Source organism: Hibiscus syriacus, unplaced genomic scaffold, assembly GCF_006381635.1.
Source record: "Hibiscus syriacus cultivar Baekdansim isolate YM2019G1 unplaced genomic scaffold, ASM638163v2 tig00000764_pilon, whole genome shotgun sequence".
NCBI lineage: Eukaryota > Viridiplantae > Streptophyta > Magnoliopsida > Malvales > Malvaceae > Hibiscus > Hibiscus syriacus.
Genome location: NW_024061820.1, coordinates 1,317,786 through 1,335,421, shown reverse-complemented (window position 1 = coordinate 1,335,421; position 17,636 = coordinate 1,317,786). Strand labels below are relative to the sequence as shown.

Genomic DNA, 17,636 nt, shown 5'->3' with positions numbered 1-17,636 from the left:
TTTTCATGTTATTTTCTTAATGTAATAACATTTTAACAATAATTTATTGTTTCTTTATAAAATAATGCAGTCCACTTACTACCTTGATCTTTTTGGCCATCAATTTTTTAAAAGTTATAAGTTGATAATTAAATTTATCAGATTATTATAAGATAATCATCAAATTTATTAAATTTTTATAAAATGATCATTAATTTTTTCAGTTGTAACAAAACGGCCATAAAATTATCATAAAATAACAATTAATTTTTCCGAATTTTATAATCATAGAATGCCGTCATGACTATTTTATAATAATTCGATAAATTAAATAATTATTTTATAAGTTTTAAAAGTTCAATGATGGAAAGATCACTTGAACATAGTTTAGGATCTTCTAGTGTACTTTACCCATTACAGTATTGACTTAAAATAATCTCTACGAATATTCCATTGCTTGAAAATTTTCATTATTTAAACCTTTTAGTCACGAAAATATTAAATTCTTCAATCTTATTATTATACCTTTTGGAAATAATAATAAAAATCAACAATTCAAAGAGAAGAGTAAACATGAACATTTTCTTCCGAGGACGGAAGTGTCGCTGTTGTTTCACATGCTTCGTTAACCTTTTTCTTTTTAATATATTTATTTGTCATCACAAGAATCTTCATTCCAAGCCTTGTAAAAGGCTCATCTCTTTGATATTTTTCTTCTCCAAATACATCACGTTATCGACACCACATTCGTTGTATCCGAGCATTTCATTTGGTCGCCATTGTGGTCTCATGTAGCTTTTATTCATTACATGGTGTTTTTCGCGTAGTGATTTTTTATTAAGTTGGGGTGATTATAAAGTAGTATATGTTTTTAATTATTTGATAATGAACGTTCAATCGTCTCTGTTACAGTCGTTGGTGTTCGAATCCATGACCTTTAAGGTAAGTTTGATTCACGGAATGTAAGATTACTTTTAGGAATAATATTACTTAAATGTACTCTGAGAGTGTTGCATTATTTTGTTTGGTTTGTTTAACAGAAATGTAAGATTATAATATTTGGTTAGAGGAATATAAGATTACTTGAATACATGTTTTACTAAATTATCATTGTGATATATTTTTAAACGAATTAAAATTTAATATTAAATTATAAATATTTGAATGAAAATTTATAAAAATATTTTAATTATTACACTATTCAAGTTTAAGGAAAAATACATTTAACGTATAATTAGTATATCAAACTTATATTTTTAAATAATTTTCATAAGTATCATATTTATTTATTTAAAACTTAATATAATATATAAAATAATTTTATGGTCTTAAGTTGATAAATATATTATTTTTCAATGTATAAAATCTACTTTTTTAATAATTAAAAATTAAAAATTATTTAATAATTAAAAATTAAAAATATTAATATAAAAGTATTAAAATATAAAATAATTTCACCTACTCAAGTTATTAATATTTTACTAATTAAATTCTTTATATATTATTATTATTATTATTAATAAGTTTATAATTTTGAGCAAAATACAAATAATAAGAATTGAGAATGATTTATATGAAAAGAATTCATTATTTTAAGGGGTTTTATGTCCAAAATGGTAGGAATTTTGTTCATTACCCAAGAATTTGAAAGAAATTATATTGCCACCATTTTAATAAAAAAATGCAATCATTGGTAATAAATTATTACCCAATAATGATATTTTCCTAGAACCAAATGTAGGAATACAATCTCGAAAAAGATTATTCCTCTTGATAATAATATTTTTCGCAAACCAAACGCCTTCTTAAGAATAATACCTTTAACCAGGATGGACTGAGGGGAGCGAGTGAGGACATCCACCTCCTAAAATTTTAAAACTACTATATATTTAGGTTTCTTATATTATTTTCTATTAAAATATGTTTTCATTACCCTTGAAATTCGAGTTCGCCCTCTAGAATTTTAAAAGTTTAAGTTTATTTTACAACATAGAATGTAACCCCTCAGACCGATACGGTTAACCCGATCCGATCTGGAGTGTCACATTAAGGCCACCGGAGCGATCCCGTAAAAATAGAGGAAAATTTAAAACTTTTCTTAAAACATGCAAACTCATAAAATCATTTATGAATAAAAAATAAAATTTATCGGTATTCGAAATAAAACAGATTTTCAGACTCTTATATAAGATAAAACAAAATACAATTACATGCCCCCTAATCACATGTAACATACTATGCAAACAACGCCAGAAGAACTCCCTTACTGAATTCGATAATTGCACTGATACAATTCTTTTAACCTGTAATGGTGAGTAATAGAGTGAGCTTCGGAAAGCTCAGTAATACAGAACTACAGATAATGCTGAAGAACGTGCAGATACAGATAAACATATATTTCTTTATTGGTTCAAACATCTACAGATTTTTATGCTGAGCGGAAATCCTACTGATATTTCAGGTGGTAACGGACAATGAGCTTTCAGTTCAGAGAAATATTTTGGATGATTGAGTTCAGGAGATCAGAATAGGTTTATCTAGTGTGTTCCCATAAAACCATTAAAAAGATATAGATCTTTTAAAACATATATATATATATATATATATATATATATATATATATATATATATATATTACCCCCATCCTTTCACAATCTGTTTGTGTAGGCTCCCCAGAACCATACAGCCTGCACAACCAGTAAGGCCCTGAGCACACAACCGAGAAGCCTGCAGATATACTTCCTCCAACAATAAACCCCCCATATAAAACATTTCTCCGTCAATAAACGGAGATATCATAAATCAAAACAGAATTCAAATCATATATCAGAACAGAATCTAGATCAGAAATCAGAACAGAGTTCAGGTCATGTATCAGAACAGAATTCAAGTCGGAAATCAGATAAAATATTCATGTGAGTAGGGAACACACTAGAGTTTCCATATATTATTCAGAGATATTGGATAATCTTATCGAGCAGAGAAACACAGATCTTTAGTTTACCGATAAAATGTTGGAATTCAGAATCACTATTGGAAGAGTTCAATAACTGACGAAATCGTCAGTTATTCAAAATGAGACTTGAGCTGATAAGAAATAAGTGAAGGTTCATAACATTTACAGTCTGTGTCGATCTATCGGATTATCGAAATAACTCAAGCTGAACAACTTCCAGAACTAATGCATGTTGATCGGTTCATTCTTTGTCCTTCAGGTATTCACTCTTTAATACCAACAATTATTGTCCATAAATCATCTTCAAAATCATCGCTGAATAGATCTTCTAATGGTCTTTATTTCATTTCCACGATATCATGAAATACTGATGTGATTGATTTGTAGTTCATAACCCATAAGGACAATACATCTTATAAACTCATCAGAGTTTCCAAACTTATCCAAATCACTTACTTAATTCTCATTCATTGAGGTTACTTAGCTCATTTAACAGTCAAGTCCATTCCAGTTACTTCGGGGTTTTCCAGAGTAATTTAGGCATTTTTGAATTTCGGATACATACTGTACTTTCGTTCAGTTCAATTTGGTCTTCGTGGTTGATTTGTCTAACGAATATCAAATTCTTAGTACCGAATGCGATCTAGAGTTGAGCTGAATACTTTCAAAATTATCATCGAGCCAAACTTGAGAAGTCGAACAAGCATTCAAGTGACATCTATGTCGTTCTGGTACTGATATAACATTAGTATTGGTTGCTCGGCTTAATATGTGATCCATAACTTTTAAGAGCAGTACCACACTCATGTTTATTTGGATTTCCTTAATTAATCCAAGACATCTACTTAGTCTATGCCATAAGGGTATTTTGGTCATTTTGGTGCTCAATGTTTTTCCATTCATTATAGAGCTTGAGGGTATTCATTCATTCCTGGGCTTGGTGATATTCTTGAGTCATTTTCATTCCAGGGGTATTTTGGTCATTTTACAAATCCAATGTATTTCAATCCTTTCCTTCCGTCCGATCTTATTATTAAATTCAAACTTATCATTTATTTCAGTCATTTCGAATAATTCTGACAAAATAACACCCCCGATAAATTGTTCTTCAAGTATTTACTCATAACTCGAATATTTTCGGGTCAAGTGCCTTCTCATATTTTACAATCAAAATATCAGGAATTTTTCTGCACAAATACATGATCTTAACAATCAAATCCGTAATTTATCGAGTTAAGTATGAATCCTCAAAATACTTTATCATTTAGGGTCAACTCAGACTACTTGTACCTCTCAAGGGCATTTTCATAATTTCTTAACCAGATAATTTCAATATTAACTCTTAACGAAAATAATTATAATTTAGAGATCTTATGGTTAATTGCTTTCCCAAACATTCTCTGATCTTGAAATGATTCCTTAACAGACTTCTAGTATATTGCACAAACCCTCTTGGGGTTAAAAACCGGTTATCCAAATTTTCCAAGTAAAACTAACATTTCTTATGCACATCAGTAGTTTTATCATATCAATATGTCTTTTCAAATTTATTAATCAACTTCCAGGGACAATTCTTGTCATTTTCCAACATAAGAGTAATTTTGTAATTTTACCTAATCGAAGTATTTTCATACCTTATCAAATGAGATAGATTATAAATTGCATATCCAGTGATGATTCCTATATCAATTTATCTCATAACTTGTAATTGAATTCAAGTTGTCCTTCAATTTCTTATATTAGTCATCTTATCCATATTCAATTACCAGATTTTTATTGTATTCGAATCGAGTGTAGAACTTCATTAATTACACATATGAGACCAAACATTTACATTCATGCATTTACCAATACCAACATGTTTTATAAAGCATAAAGAGGTAGTAATATATTATCTCGATTTTTGTGCCATACTGATCGACCATTTAAACTCCATTCAAACATCCTCGATCTTGAAATCAACTTCTAATAATTCATTGGATACATATCAACATAAATTTCATAAAAAACGGAGCTTAATTACGAAAAACGGATCGAACCGGGTAATAAATTAGTGAAAAACAACATACCGGGTTCGAATTTGGCGAAACGGACTTCAGATTCGGATTCAGGACGTCGAAAAACATAAAATATGATTTTTTTTTAAATTTTTTGACTTTTCGGTCAAAGTCAACGGGTTTGACTGGCAATTTTCAGGTCCGAATTTCGAAAAATAGACTGCGAAATCGGGCTCAGGACGTAAAAAATGTCATGATAGGTGTACCCGGAAAAAGTCAACGGTCGTTCAATGGATGGTCAACGCCGGTAAAAGTTCTGGTCGACGGTGGTCAACGATCAACGGGTCGGGTCGGTCAGTCGGGTCGGTTCAAGCTTATCCACCAAGCTGCCAGACGAAGCCCACTCTCAAAGGGTGGCGCGTGGGGCGCGTGAACAGTGCTATCGTGTCGGAAAAATTCTCGAAAAATTTCTAAAATACATTTTATGGCATTTTGAGACACTTACAAAGCTCGGTTCACAATTTTGAACGGTGGAGAGCTCGATTCCGAAACATCGTAAACTTTAACTTTCTCACCCTCCACGCGCCGACGACGAAGGAGACACAGAGAACACCGGTGGACTCGGAACGATGCAAGGAACGCGATGATATGGGAGGTGTCGAAAATGGGTGATAGGATCGACGTGAATCGACGAAAAACTAACGGAGATTGAGTTAAAACTGACGATACTTCCGGTTGAAATTTACGACAAACGACGCCGATTCACAACAAGAGGTTTAGGGGGTTTTGTTCTTCGGTCGACAATGAACACGATGGTGGTTTCGGTTCGTCAAACGATGACAGGACGGTGAATAGATCAGAGTTTAAAAGAGGATTGAGGGGAAGAGAAAATGAGAAAAACTGAAGAAGAAAAAAATCAAGGGTTTATAATTCATCCAATAAAAAAAATAGGTAAACCATAAGTTTAGTCATTGAATTTTCTGCACTTCTTAAAATGGTCTGCCAACTTTATGATTTTACAATTTAATCATTCATTTCTTCCAAAATACCAATTAAATCTAATACTTTATAATTTCTAAAATTTAACGCCTAAATTAAAATGTTAAATAGAATCTTACGTAGTCTATACCTTTAACCAATAAAATAATTTTGTTCGAATACAAAATAATTGGAAGAAGAGAAAGTTGTGTATTCATTAATGGATCTTGGAGTTGATTGATGTCTACTAATATTTATTTAGGATGAGATTTTTATATTAGGAGTAACTTTATATAAAATCTATTTTTATTTTATAACATTTTGTATTAACTAGGAACAAATTAAATTAAACATCAAACAAAAATTAAGTTCTTAGATTTGAATATACTCATCTATTTTTACCTTAGAACATATTTTGTATTAACTAGAGACACACACAAGATTTTATGTTAGAGGTGAACTTATAAAATTTTAAAAAAGTGAAAATAAGTTTCCAATAAAAATAATAAATAAAATATCTAAAATATATAAGAATTTAAAGTTTTCAGGAAGTGATCATCCTTATCAACTCCTTCGATCCATCCCTAATATTATTTTATTTAAAACTAAAATCAAATTAATATAATATGTAAACAATAGAATTAAATGTGTTATTGTATAAATTCATCAACGATTAACTATCGGTAGATTGATTAAAACCAATTTGATAATTTAATGACTTGATGACAGTTTTTTTTGTTCAAAGATCAAAATAAAATTTCTTTTTTGTTCAGGATCAGGATAAGAAGATGAACTCTGAACTTGAATTTCACTCGGAAGCTGCTGCCTTTACTGGTGGCTATTGTTCAAAATCTTGCACCAAAAGATTGAGTTTCAAATTACAACAAAAGCAATACATAAACAGAGAAAAGGGAAAAGGGAAGGCTGAGTTAAAACCACCACGTTTTATCTTCGAACGAGAGCGATCTGAACATGAAGGATCTATATTTTCAGGGAAGTGTTCGATGATTTCCTTATCATCGAATCATTTTCTTACCTTCAGTCTCTGATACCATCAAAGTCCAGTTCGAAGAAACGAACCCGTCCCGCTTTCCGTTAAAATCGGTTTCGTTCATGTCTCTTTGTTTTGTTTAAGGAATTCAAGGTCTTTCATTTGCATTTGTACAGCTTCCTTTGACAATGGCTTTGGCTCAGGAACAATGTCTGCATCATCGCCACCTTCTGCTACTTCGATTGCCTTGTCATTGATGATTTTTCGAATTGTTGATTGCTCAACAGTTGGGAAAACCGCTCTTAGCATAATATCTAGCAAGCTCTTGTCTTCGTCTCCTATCGGAACTCTCCCGAAGCAACATACGTAAATTGCATCGAGGGCCTTTTCAGCTCGAATCTCTACCGGAAGAGTTGGGGCACCCACATTCAACTTCGCTCGCCTCTGTAGCAAGTATATCAGTAAGTACATATATAAATACCTACATGTATATTTGAAAGAATCTAAAATGAGCATCAGACACTCCATGAACAACGTCAAAATGGAAACAAACAAGCAAGCAACCACATAGGATGGAAATCATGAGGCAGCTCTCCATTCACTCTTCTCAAGTTAAAAAGCTAGTCAACTGTGTTTAACATTTTATTTTACTTGAACCTTTAAGGATACTCCCAATTACATGGGAAAAAAACTAGAAATTTGAATATACACGTATTGAGGGGCAGTTACTAAAATCCATAATGATACAATTAGCCATCAACGTTTGTATAACTAATTATTTTAGTTTTTTTTTCTGAACAACTTAACCCCTAATGTTTTAATTTTTGAACAAATAACACATGTTAGATGAAAACTATTAGTTAACAAACAACGTAAGTTACTGACACCATATTTTTACATGTGTTTAATTGATAACGTGACATATGTCTGATCGCATGGCTACTTTGGTGATATGATCTAACACTATCACATTATCAATTTCGATGACGTGACATGTGACATGTTAACAAATTAATATATACAAAAATATCACGTCTTCAATATATGTTAATTGATAATCAATTAATGGTTTTCATCTAAGAGGAGTAATCCCAATTGAAAAATAAAATGTTCGAGGCTAAAACACTTTAAAAAATAAGAGTTAAAATGATCATTAAACAAGACAAAAATGCATTAGAGGTCTCTATACTTTTGAAAAATAATCAATGTGGCTTTTGTATTATTTTTATCTTAATGTGACTCTCCAACTCATAAAATAAACCCAATGTGCCTCTTTGACCAACGTTTTTTAGTCGTTGATCGCTACGGTGTTGACGTGATAATTCATTGTACAAACGTGGCGGTCCATGATACTGACGTGACAGTCTACAGTGGTTGATAACGTGACAGATGGGTTAAATTGGACGTCACATTAGCATCATGGATCCCCATGTCAGCATTGTGAGTTGTCATGCCAGCACCGTAATGGTCAATGACGTAAAAACGTTTATCAAAGAACTACAAATTTTCTGAGTTAAAGGGTAATATTAAGAGAAGAAATAATATAATGATCACATTAATTTTTCTTCAAAAGTACAATCAAAAGTACAAAAACCTCTTATACTTTTTACCATTAAACAAATATTGAGTACTAATCTTAAAAGTGTTTGGCATGATATGAAGTGATGAAACCGAAATGGGATAATACGAATACCATGAACTGACCTCTCTTGCTTCATTCATCATTGCAATAAAATTCTGCTCTTCAAACTCAATATCATTCGAAATCCGAAGCCTTGCCACTCCCTCCAATATCTCCTCCGATTTAAGAAGACCAGCACCGACTGCTGCTAGCCAACAACATAGCAGAACATACAAAGGATCCCCTGCCTGTCAAAAAAAAAAACACAGCACCCCATCCCAAAATCTTCCTTAATTTCATGTTACAACATAAGAAGCTCTTATACAATGTTACATCATTAGAAAACAAACAAAGACGATATCAAAATAACACAAGACAATGCATGATTCGATCACCTAAATCCACGAAAATAAACCGTTGAGTGTTTTCAATGTTAATGATAAAATGTTAATGATAAAGAATAATATATTTATTAAAAAATTTAGGATCGAGAAACTATATTTATATTATTAATGAACTAAAGAATATTAGAACAAATATTATCTTATACAAATATATCCTGATTAAAAAAATCCACGGAAGATAGACAAAACCCAACGTTATTAATTTACTAATAATCTTAATCAGTGAAAAATGAGTTTAAAAAGTGAAGAGAACTACCCGGCCTCTCCTCTCTTGGAACTCATAAAAGGCTCTGGAATCAGTAACTGTACATTTCTTGCCGACCCTTCTTCTAAATTCGGCAAAATCAATGAGATCCCCACCAACACCGCCTTCATCACTGAGAATCCTAGCGACAAGCCCAATAATAGGGAGAGAACCGATGACTTTGTTAGCGAAACCAGAGATGGAGTTTGGGTTTTCCATGTAAGCTTTGATAACCAAGCTGTAGGCGCCATTGAAGGAGCTTGAATGCTTTCGCCTTTGTTGCGGTTGTTGGCTTATTGGGTTGCTGTAACGTTGACGGAAATGGAGAAGAGAAGGTGAAATTTGGTTGCATGAAGAGAGAATTTTGTGAGTTTGGAGAGACGATGGCAATGGCTTCGCTGCTGCCATCGATTATTGCTCGAGTTTGTAATTGTAATACCGATGCCGTGTTTTCAGCCTCACGTTTATATAAATGTGATCCTCCTGTCCATTAATCTCTCTTTTCTTTTGATTATTTTTATTTAAGTGTACTTAAAAATTAATTTTTATTAAATAAAGTACTAGTATTAATTTTATTTAAATAATTTTTTTTGTTCATTTTTATTATTAAATTTATTTATTTATTTTTACTCATTCAATAATTATAAATCTATATAAAATTAAGAAAATTTAGGTTATACAATTGAATTCTAATCATCAAACTGCAAATTGAAAAATCAGGATCTTATTTTTTTTATCTAAAATATTAATATTTTTTAATATTTTTGGTAAAGTATCTAATATTAATATTTTTAATAAAAATAATAATATTTGAGGTTGCGCTTTACCGAATATATTAACAAACCCGATAAAATATCTAATAATAACATTTCTAATAAAAATAATAATAATTTAAATAATTTTTTTAAAAAAAATATTAAAATAATAATAATATTTTCGATAATATATTTCTTTCCTTCCCTAAAATCATGGACGATTTGGAACGAAAGATATTTTACCGTCGGAAAATCACAAAGGATATGAATCAAATATTCCTTCATTGCACTACAATACGTGCAAGTAAAGTAATTAAAAACATATTATCAAATAATAAACAAACAAATTACAAATAAAAAGTATTTATTAAAATAATTAAAGATAAATATTCATAAATATATTACAAGTAAAATAACATATAAATATTAATATTAGTTATATAATAATCATTTAATAAATGTGTTTTAAACGAAATTTAAATGTTATTAAATGAACTGTACTCGAATATAATTTTACTAATAAACATAATTTAATTTAATTTATCTGTATTCAATTTATTTAATAAATCAATTTTAAAATTATATTTAAGTTTATTTAGCTTGATAAGTAAATATGAACGTATCAAATTGAAATTCATTGAATGCTCTCTTCAGTTATTATATGTAGCTTTATTTAGGAAAGAACAAAAAAGTATATTTGATTTAAAGGAGATTATTTAAAGGAGATTAGATCTTAGATATAAAAAGTACTTAGTTTATGAGTATATTTTAAAGGCTTAATTAAAAAATAAATGTCTAAATTATTATTTTTTCAAATAGGTATCTAATTCTTTTTTGAAATCATTAATGTGTCTACGTTACAAATGTTATTATTTTAGGTATTTGGACCATAACTGCCATCAAAATTTTCTGTTAAGTAACAAAAATCATATTATGATAATTTTAAAAATTTATACTTTAAAAATTATTATATTTATTTAAAAAATTTTAATTTCTCTTAAATCACAAAAAAAATTAAAGTCTCTAAAGATCCTAAATCCATGACCCTAACCCACCGATATAGTTTTTATCATTTTCCTAGTCATACACCGTTATACTTGTCATCGATTGACCCTCGAGATCGCGATTTGCATTGTAGGATTCGTTGGGATACACACATTGATTGGTTGTCGATTGGTCGTAATTTCACAGGGTTATCGATCATCGGGTGGAGTTGAGGTTGGGTGGATGTTCGTCGACAACAAAGGGCGGCGATCGACGTGAGTTTAGGAGTTGAAATGAGGGTTTTCAAAGTTTTTGGGTTTTTTTAAAGTGTTGATTTTTTGTGTTTTTTCAATAAAAATATAATTTTAATTTTAAATAAAATTTTTAAAATTACAAGAATGTGACACATGTTACCTAATGGAAAAATTTAATGACAATTATGGTCTGGACAGTTAAAGTAATAACGTTTATAATGTTAGACACAAATGATTCAAAAAAAAGTTTAAACGCGCATTTAAGAAAAACAATATAATTATACACTTATTTTATAATTAAACCTATTTTAAATGATCAGTTTCTTATTATTAAAATTAATTTTAATACATTATTCTGTGACTTATTTATTCAAATATTGACTAAAGACATGTATTTTCATAAAAAAGACACATGACTATAGAGTAAATTAAAATTACCAATGGTATAATTTTTTTTAAAGATTAAATCAGATCATTAAATAAAGTTAAGAATTAAACTCGTTACTGTGAGTTATTAAAAATAAAATGTAAATACCGTTTAAAAATTGAATTTATTTTAATTGTTTTAATAATTATTATTTTTATTGAATTAACCACTACTGATTCAATTCTTACACAAAATGCCAATTAATACCCTTAAAAATCAACATATTAATAAGATTAGTTTCCAAAATAAAAAAGTTAAGGATATTTTGTTTATGTTGCCGCATTTGTTACACAAAATCCCAGATATCAGGACAACATAGACGGCTCTTCCACATTCCCCAATATTCTTCTTTTTTATCGTTACTTTCTCTTTCGTTCTCTCAAAATCGTTCTGAAAAAAATGGATGCTTACCGTAATGAAAACCTCTCTTTCTCTCCAGATTGTAACTTGTCTTCTTCGCAGGATCTCCGGCTCTCCAAACACGTTCGTGACAACGTTCACGGCAACATTATCTAGACCCTGTATGTATTTCTTTTACTCTCTTTTGAAAACTTCAGCCGTTTCTAATGCTTATTTGGTAAAGTGCCTTACACATGAGTAGAAAAAGCTTTTTAAAATTTAACCGGAGTTGTGATTCTCTTCACTGTTTCGATGAACTAAATCAAATTTCTTCTAGGATTTTTACTGTTTTAGTTTTTAATTTTCAAATTTTGTTGACCGGAGAGTGAAGACCGAAGACGAATACTGTAGCTGAGTTTTTTCATCTTAATAGATCTTATAATAATAATATATATTTTTAAAAGTTTATGTTTCGCTGCAGCTCTCTTTGAAGTTTATTGACACCGAGCAATTTCAAAGGTAAGTTGATTTTCATTTCGCTATTGTTTTAGCTTCAATTCAGATCTCATTTTGATATTGTTTCTCTATTTCATGATACAGGCTTCGTGAGCTGAAGCAACTTGGTAAAGTTGATTTCGTCTTCTTTATCATTTATTTTTTCCTATGAGAATGGATGTTTTTGAACTGTGAATTGCATCAGATTGGTGTGCGTGTTGAGATGGTTGATTTATAGCATATAATATAAATCAGTGTAAAGAAGTTTTTTATGATAAATTTTGAAATGGCTACAGATTTGTATAGTCGTTACATAGAATGATAGAAACTAGTAATTTTTATGATTTTCAGACCTTTGATGTCTTCGTTTGGGATAACGAACACATCACATGCTTCATAAAAGTAAGGGTCCGGCTTTTTTATTCTTGTTGAAGTAATATTGATTGAGAGTTGGCGTTTTCTTCATTTGCATGCTGTTGCTCGGATGGAAATGGATGAGTGGTCAGATTCAATACTATAGCAAAACTATATATTTCTTCATACTTTTTCTTAGCATAAATGCAGCATGCTTGGTCTTCATTAAAAATGATGATATGATTCATCAGTTTCTAAGATAAATGAATATTATGCTTTATCATGTTGTTTCTTGTCAGTTTCATTTGATCCCTGTTAGTAAAATACAATTCTATTCAAAGCAGTTGTTCACTTTATTAGACTAAACAATGGCATTCCATTGCTTTGGTATGATTTACCTTAATTTGCACAATGTTTGTTTTATTTAGTTTTCCATAGTTCACTGAGCTCACATGCAGGCTGTAGCTCTCTGATGTTTCTAATTATTAATTGTTTCAGGATTGGTACACATGGTTTACCCAGGGGCTGTGCATTCCAGGTTTGAACATTCTCTTGGTGTGTATTGGCTTGCAGGTGAAGCTATCCAAAAGCTCAAAACCTATCAGGTATAAAATTAATTTTCTGCAAATTAATTTTCTACCAGCATCTTCAAACAGTGAAAGTTAGGTAAAACCTGTTGCACTGGAAAGTTCTGTTATATTAAATTGAATTGGTTCTTATGGATTTTGTTCCTCCAATTGTAGGACTTCTACATGATGTAGGCCATGGACCTTTAGCCACTTATTTGAACGGGAGTTTCTCCCCAAAGTTCTTAATGGCTTCAAATGGTAAATAAACAATGTATATGTTGCATTATTTACTCCTTGCTTTTTCTTCTTATCTAATATGAAAAATTGATTGATCACATGTATGTATGTAGTATCAGTCTGATGTCTTTTGTATAAAATGTATTTTGATGGTTAATCAGTGCATTGCTTTCTTCTTGTCTCAGTTAATGTTAGGAGTTGAAAAGGCGGTTTTCGTCTTATAAAAATGTGGGTTCATCCATTTTACATCACATCTATTTTCTAGGGCTCATGAGAAATGTCAGCGAAGTGATTGATCATATTGTTGAGGAGCAATATTGATGTTGAACCTGAGATGATTAAAAGAGTCAAGGTGAGTTGATTGTTAGGAATTTTTTCATACACAATGTTCCTTCTTTCTTTTGGTTCTATATGATTTTTTTTCTTTGGCATGTCTAGATCTCAGAAGTAGAGTTGGTGTTATATGCAGAGTCATTTGAATTGATGTAGCAATATTCCAAATTACTTAAAAGTGTGTTTTTGAAACTAATAATTCCTGTGTTTTTGAACTTCAACGTATTAACTGTATAGTTTCTTTCTGTTAACCTTTGTTGCCGTTAAGAAGAAACTGAAACTCTCCTGATATCTACAAGTTATTTTTTCCTTCATATATCCTTACAGTGTCTGCTTGCAGCTTTTTCCTTCCTCTTGATCCTTATGTTTATGATTACTATCTTGAATAGGCCCACTCAAAAAGCAATGGGGGTCATTAATCTCTATATGGGAATGAGAAACAATTTTGATTTCCTGTTGCGGATAGATTTTTAATCCCATATTATTTATTTGTTCCAGAAATGATATAGCTAGCTCTGAGTTTGTACTGCCAAAAGTAAGTTTATCTATAACTTCCATTTTTAGGGCATATGTTGATCATTGGATATTCCCTCCTGTATTGGGAAAAACTATGGACATTCTTTATTTATTTTCTTATATAGTACATTGACTATTTTGTGCTTATTTTGAAGAGTGCAAAGGACAAGCAATTCTTATATGATATTGTTGCAATGGTCGGAATGGAATTTGTGGATAAGTAAGTTCAAATTAATTATTTGTCCACATCTTCCATCCAATTTAATTTCCTATTTAAATGCAGTATTTAACAAAGTGAAATTTTACTTGTGTAGGTTTGATTACATTGTCCGGGACAGTCGAGCTTGTGGCTTAGGATGCAGCTTTGATTCCCTAGGTTTTTGTTAAATCTTCCAGGCATTTAGCTTGTAATTTCTGTTATCAATAGATGCATTAAAAAACAAAAGGATAAATGAAAGTATAAGATGTCTTCTGCTAGCATTATAGCATACTACACCACCTGCAGGTTGATGGAGACAATGGAGTTTTGGGTGATGAGATCTGCTATCGTGCTAAAGACTTGTTAGTATCACTTGATTTATTTATTTGCAAAGTACATGTTTACTTTTACTTTTAGTCCTTTTTATTAACTCCTGCTTAATATTGTTAATGGGTGCTAGATCTTAGCATCCACAAGTTATATGCTACTCGTGCTGAACTTTATCGAACTGTGTACACCCACTCTAAAGTGAGGTATTCACAAAATTAAGTCTTTACCCATATCATTGTTTAAACAAATCTTCTTCATGATGTTGACTTTTCTCTCCTCTTTTCTGTGTGTCATTAGTAATGTAGGCTTACTTATCTGATGTACCCAATGTCTCATTTAATTTTTATTGCAGGCAGTGGCTTATTGGTAGTAGATGCTCTTTTGAAAGCAAATAGTTATCTAGAAATCTCATCTTCCATTCAGGATCCTTCTGAGTACTGGAAGGTTGGAGAACATGCTTAGCATACTTTTGCATTCCTAATAACTTAGAGTCCAAATGAATAACATGCTTGCATTCTTTTCTTCTTCGATTCCAGCTGGATGACTCAATAATCAAAACTATTGAGACAGCTCCTGATGAAGAACTTCGAGAATCTAGATTTGATTCTGCGCATTCGTCGGAGAAATTTGTATCAGGTGGAAAATCTTTGCTTAATTTTATGTCTTTGTGTATGATGGCAGCATGCAAATCAGCATGCTATTCTGCTTTCTGGGTTATTTTTCCCTATTATGTGGAAGACGAAACTTGTAATATAATGGTTTATTTTCTGTGGCAGTTCTGTAATGAGTATTCAGTTCCAAAGAAAATTAGAGCATTCAAAAATGTCACTGCACAGGACATTGCTTGTTCCCAGGTCCTTTATGATTTTTTCCCCCATTGACATGTGCATGATCTTATGCACGGTTCTTAAGCTAAGTAGTTTCCATATTGACACAATGCAATTTAATTTTAACAGAAAAATGGAGTAGCTAAAAGAAGATGATATTGCTGTTAGCAATGTCAGAATTGATTTGTCTCGTGGAAGGCAAAATCCTCTTGAAAGGTATTATGAGGCCTTTACTTTTCAAGGTACTTAAAATCACTTACTGTTTTATTTTTCAAACTATATTAGCCACTTAACAGAGGAAATTCCAAACTATATTGTTCTGGTTCTTTATTTTTCTTGAAGTTCTCGTATGCAACACTCGTATGATATAGGTACAAGGATATAATCTTCTAAGCACTCTCTTAATTTAGAGAATGTTAAAAAAAAAGTTAACATACATTTGTTGGACACACACGTGTCTGATACTCTCACTCGAGTCGAGTAATATAAATTCCTAAATTTTGAAGTCTGGATCCTGATACTGTTTAGGCATTTGAGTTGTTTCATGCACACGTGTCTGACAGGATAAGTTTTCTGGCCAGGATTATGAGAGTGAGGATAAGTTCCCCATACCAGATGATCGCATTAGTCACTTGCTGCCTACATCTTATCAGGATATGATAGTGAGGGTATTCGAAGAAACCTGAATTGGTCTGTGAATTCAAATGAAATTATTGTAATATTTCTCTTTTTCATTAGTTTAGTCACAATAAACTGTTCCTTTTTATGTGCTCACAAACAGGTAGCAGCTGTCTCAGAGGCGTTTGAAAATTTTCAACTAAAAGTCTACGGAGTTAAAGCTCAAGTGCACGACACCGGAGAAGAAGAAACGGCGCATTTGAGGTTACATTGTGTTGATGATTTCTTGTTAGTCCCTTTTTGTCCAAAAATACCGAGAAGTAAATACAGTTCAAAAGTTCCCCACATTGTAGTAGCCATTTTGGTTTTCCCGAAGCTCGAAAGAGAATCGTAATGGCATCAAATTAACCATTTTGTATAGTTGGTCTTTTTCATTTTGGGATTGTGTGTGGGCTCTATCGTTATCCACAGTTGAACTGAATTTATACTTGGCCTTGGAACTGTGTATGTTTTTGAGCTGTCAAACTTGCTGCTACTTCAATTTGAAGGGTATTGATGTTAACAAGGTTTCTCGGGTGTTGTGTGAAGTTCTCACATTGCATCTTTTTATGTTTATTTTTTTTAGGTTGAGCACTTTGAGCTCAACAAATATAAGAGGACTAACATCCAGTTTCCACAGTTGAACTGAATTTATACTTGGCCTTGGAACTGTGTATGTTTTTGAGCTGTCAAACTTGCTGCTACTTCAATTTGAAGGGTATTGATGTTAACAAGGTTTTTCTCGGGTGTTGTATGTGAAGTTTCACATTGCATCTTTTTATGTTTATTTTTTTAGGTTGAGCACTTTGAGCTCAACAAATATAAGAGGACTAACATCCAGTTGTTTGAGTAAATGTTCAAGACAGGTTGAAACTGTCAATATCTGTTAAATTCGGTGAACACGTGGCGGTCCGGACAAGTTGGTTTCTTCCTTTTGCCAGGTAAGAGTCTACTAATGTCGAAAAATGTCAACTTCGTACCTGATCTCATAGAATGTGTGCCGAATAGACATTTCTCCCGATGTGGTATCAATGTTTTTTAGTCCAATGTGTTTGATATTTTCGTAATCTGTTATTCTTTAGTTTTTCTTTGATGTCATACTTGAATTTGACGAACGTTAAACATTTTAGTCTCCGAATTTAACTGCGGCATTTTAACCATCAAAGACGTGACACTTGACAAGATGCCAC

At 31.3% G+C, this 17,636-nt stretch overlaps 1 protein-coding gene, 2 long non-coding RNA genes and 1 pseudogene across 3 annotated transcripts; 3 read left to right on the top strand and 1 right to left on the bottom strand.

Moving 5' to 3' along the window:
• Positions 1–6,733: 6,733 nt before the first annotated feature.
• On the bottom strand, positions 6,734–9,625 carry LOC120215999 (photosystem I assembly factor PSA3, chloroplastic-like). Its single transcript, XM_039213527.1, has 4 exons — positions 9,183–9,625; positions 8,606–8,770; positions 6,991–7,345; positions 6,734–6,955 (listed from the first exon to the last, which is right to left on the bottom strand). Exons 1-3 carry the CDS (start codon positions 9,576–9,578, stop codon positions 7,022–7,024), a joined length of 885 nt encoding a protein of 294 aa, XP_039069458.1. The 5' UTR covers positions 9,579–9,625; the 3' UTR covers positions 6,734–6,955; positions 6,991–7,021.
• A 2,272-nt stretch (positions 9,626–11,897) lies between these two features.
• Positions 11,898–13,389, top strand: LOC120214908 (annotated as a pseudogene).
• A 1,237-nt stretch (positions 13,390–14,626) lies between these two features.
• Positions 14,627–14,970, top strand: LOC120216016. Its single transcript, XR_005525015.1, has 3 exons — positions 14,627–14,653; positions 14,748–14,809; positions 14,939–14,970. It is a non-coding gene; the product is annotated as an uncharacterized LOC120216016 (long non-coding RNA).
• Positions 14,971–16,097: 1,127 nt separating this feature from the next.
• LOC120216009 lies at positions 16,098–16,672 on the top strand. The gene is made up of 2 exons (XR_005525013.1): positions 16,098–16,479; positions 16,571–16,672. It is a non-coding gene; the product is annotated as an uncharacterized LOC120216009 (long non-coding RNA).
• The last annotated feature ends 964 nt before the right edge of the window (positions 16,673–17,636 follow it).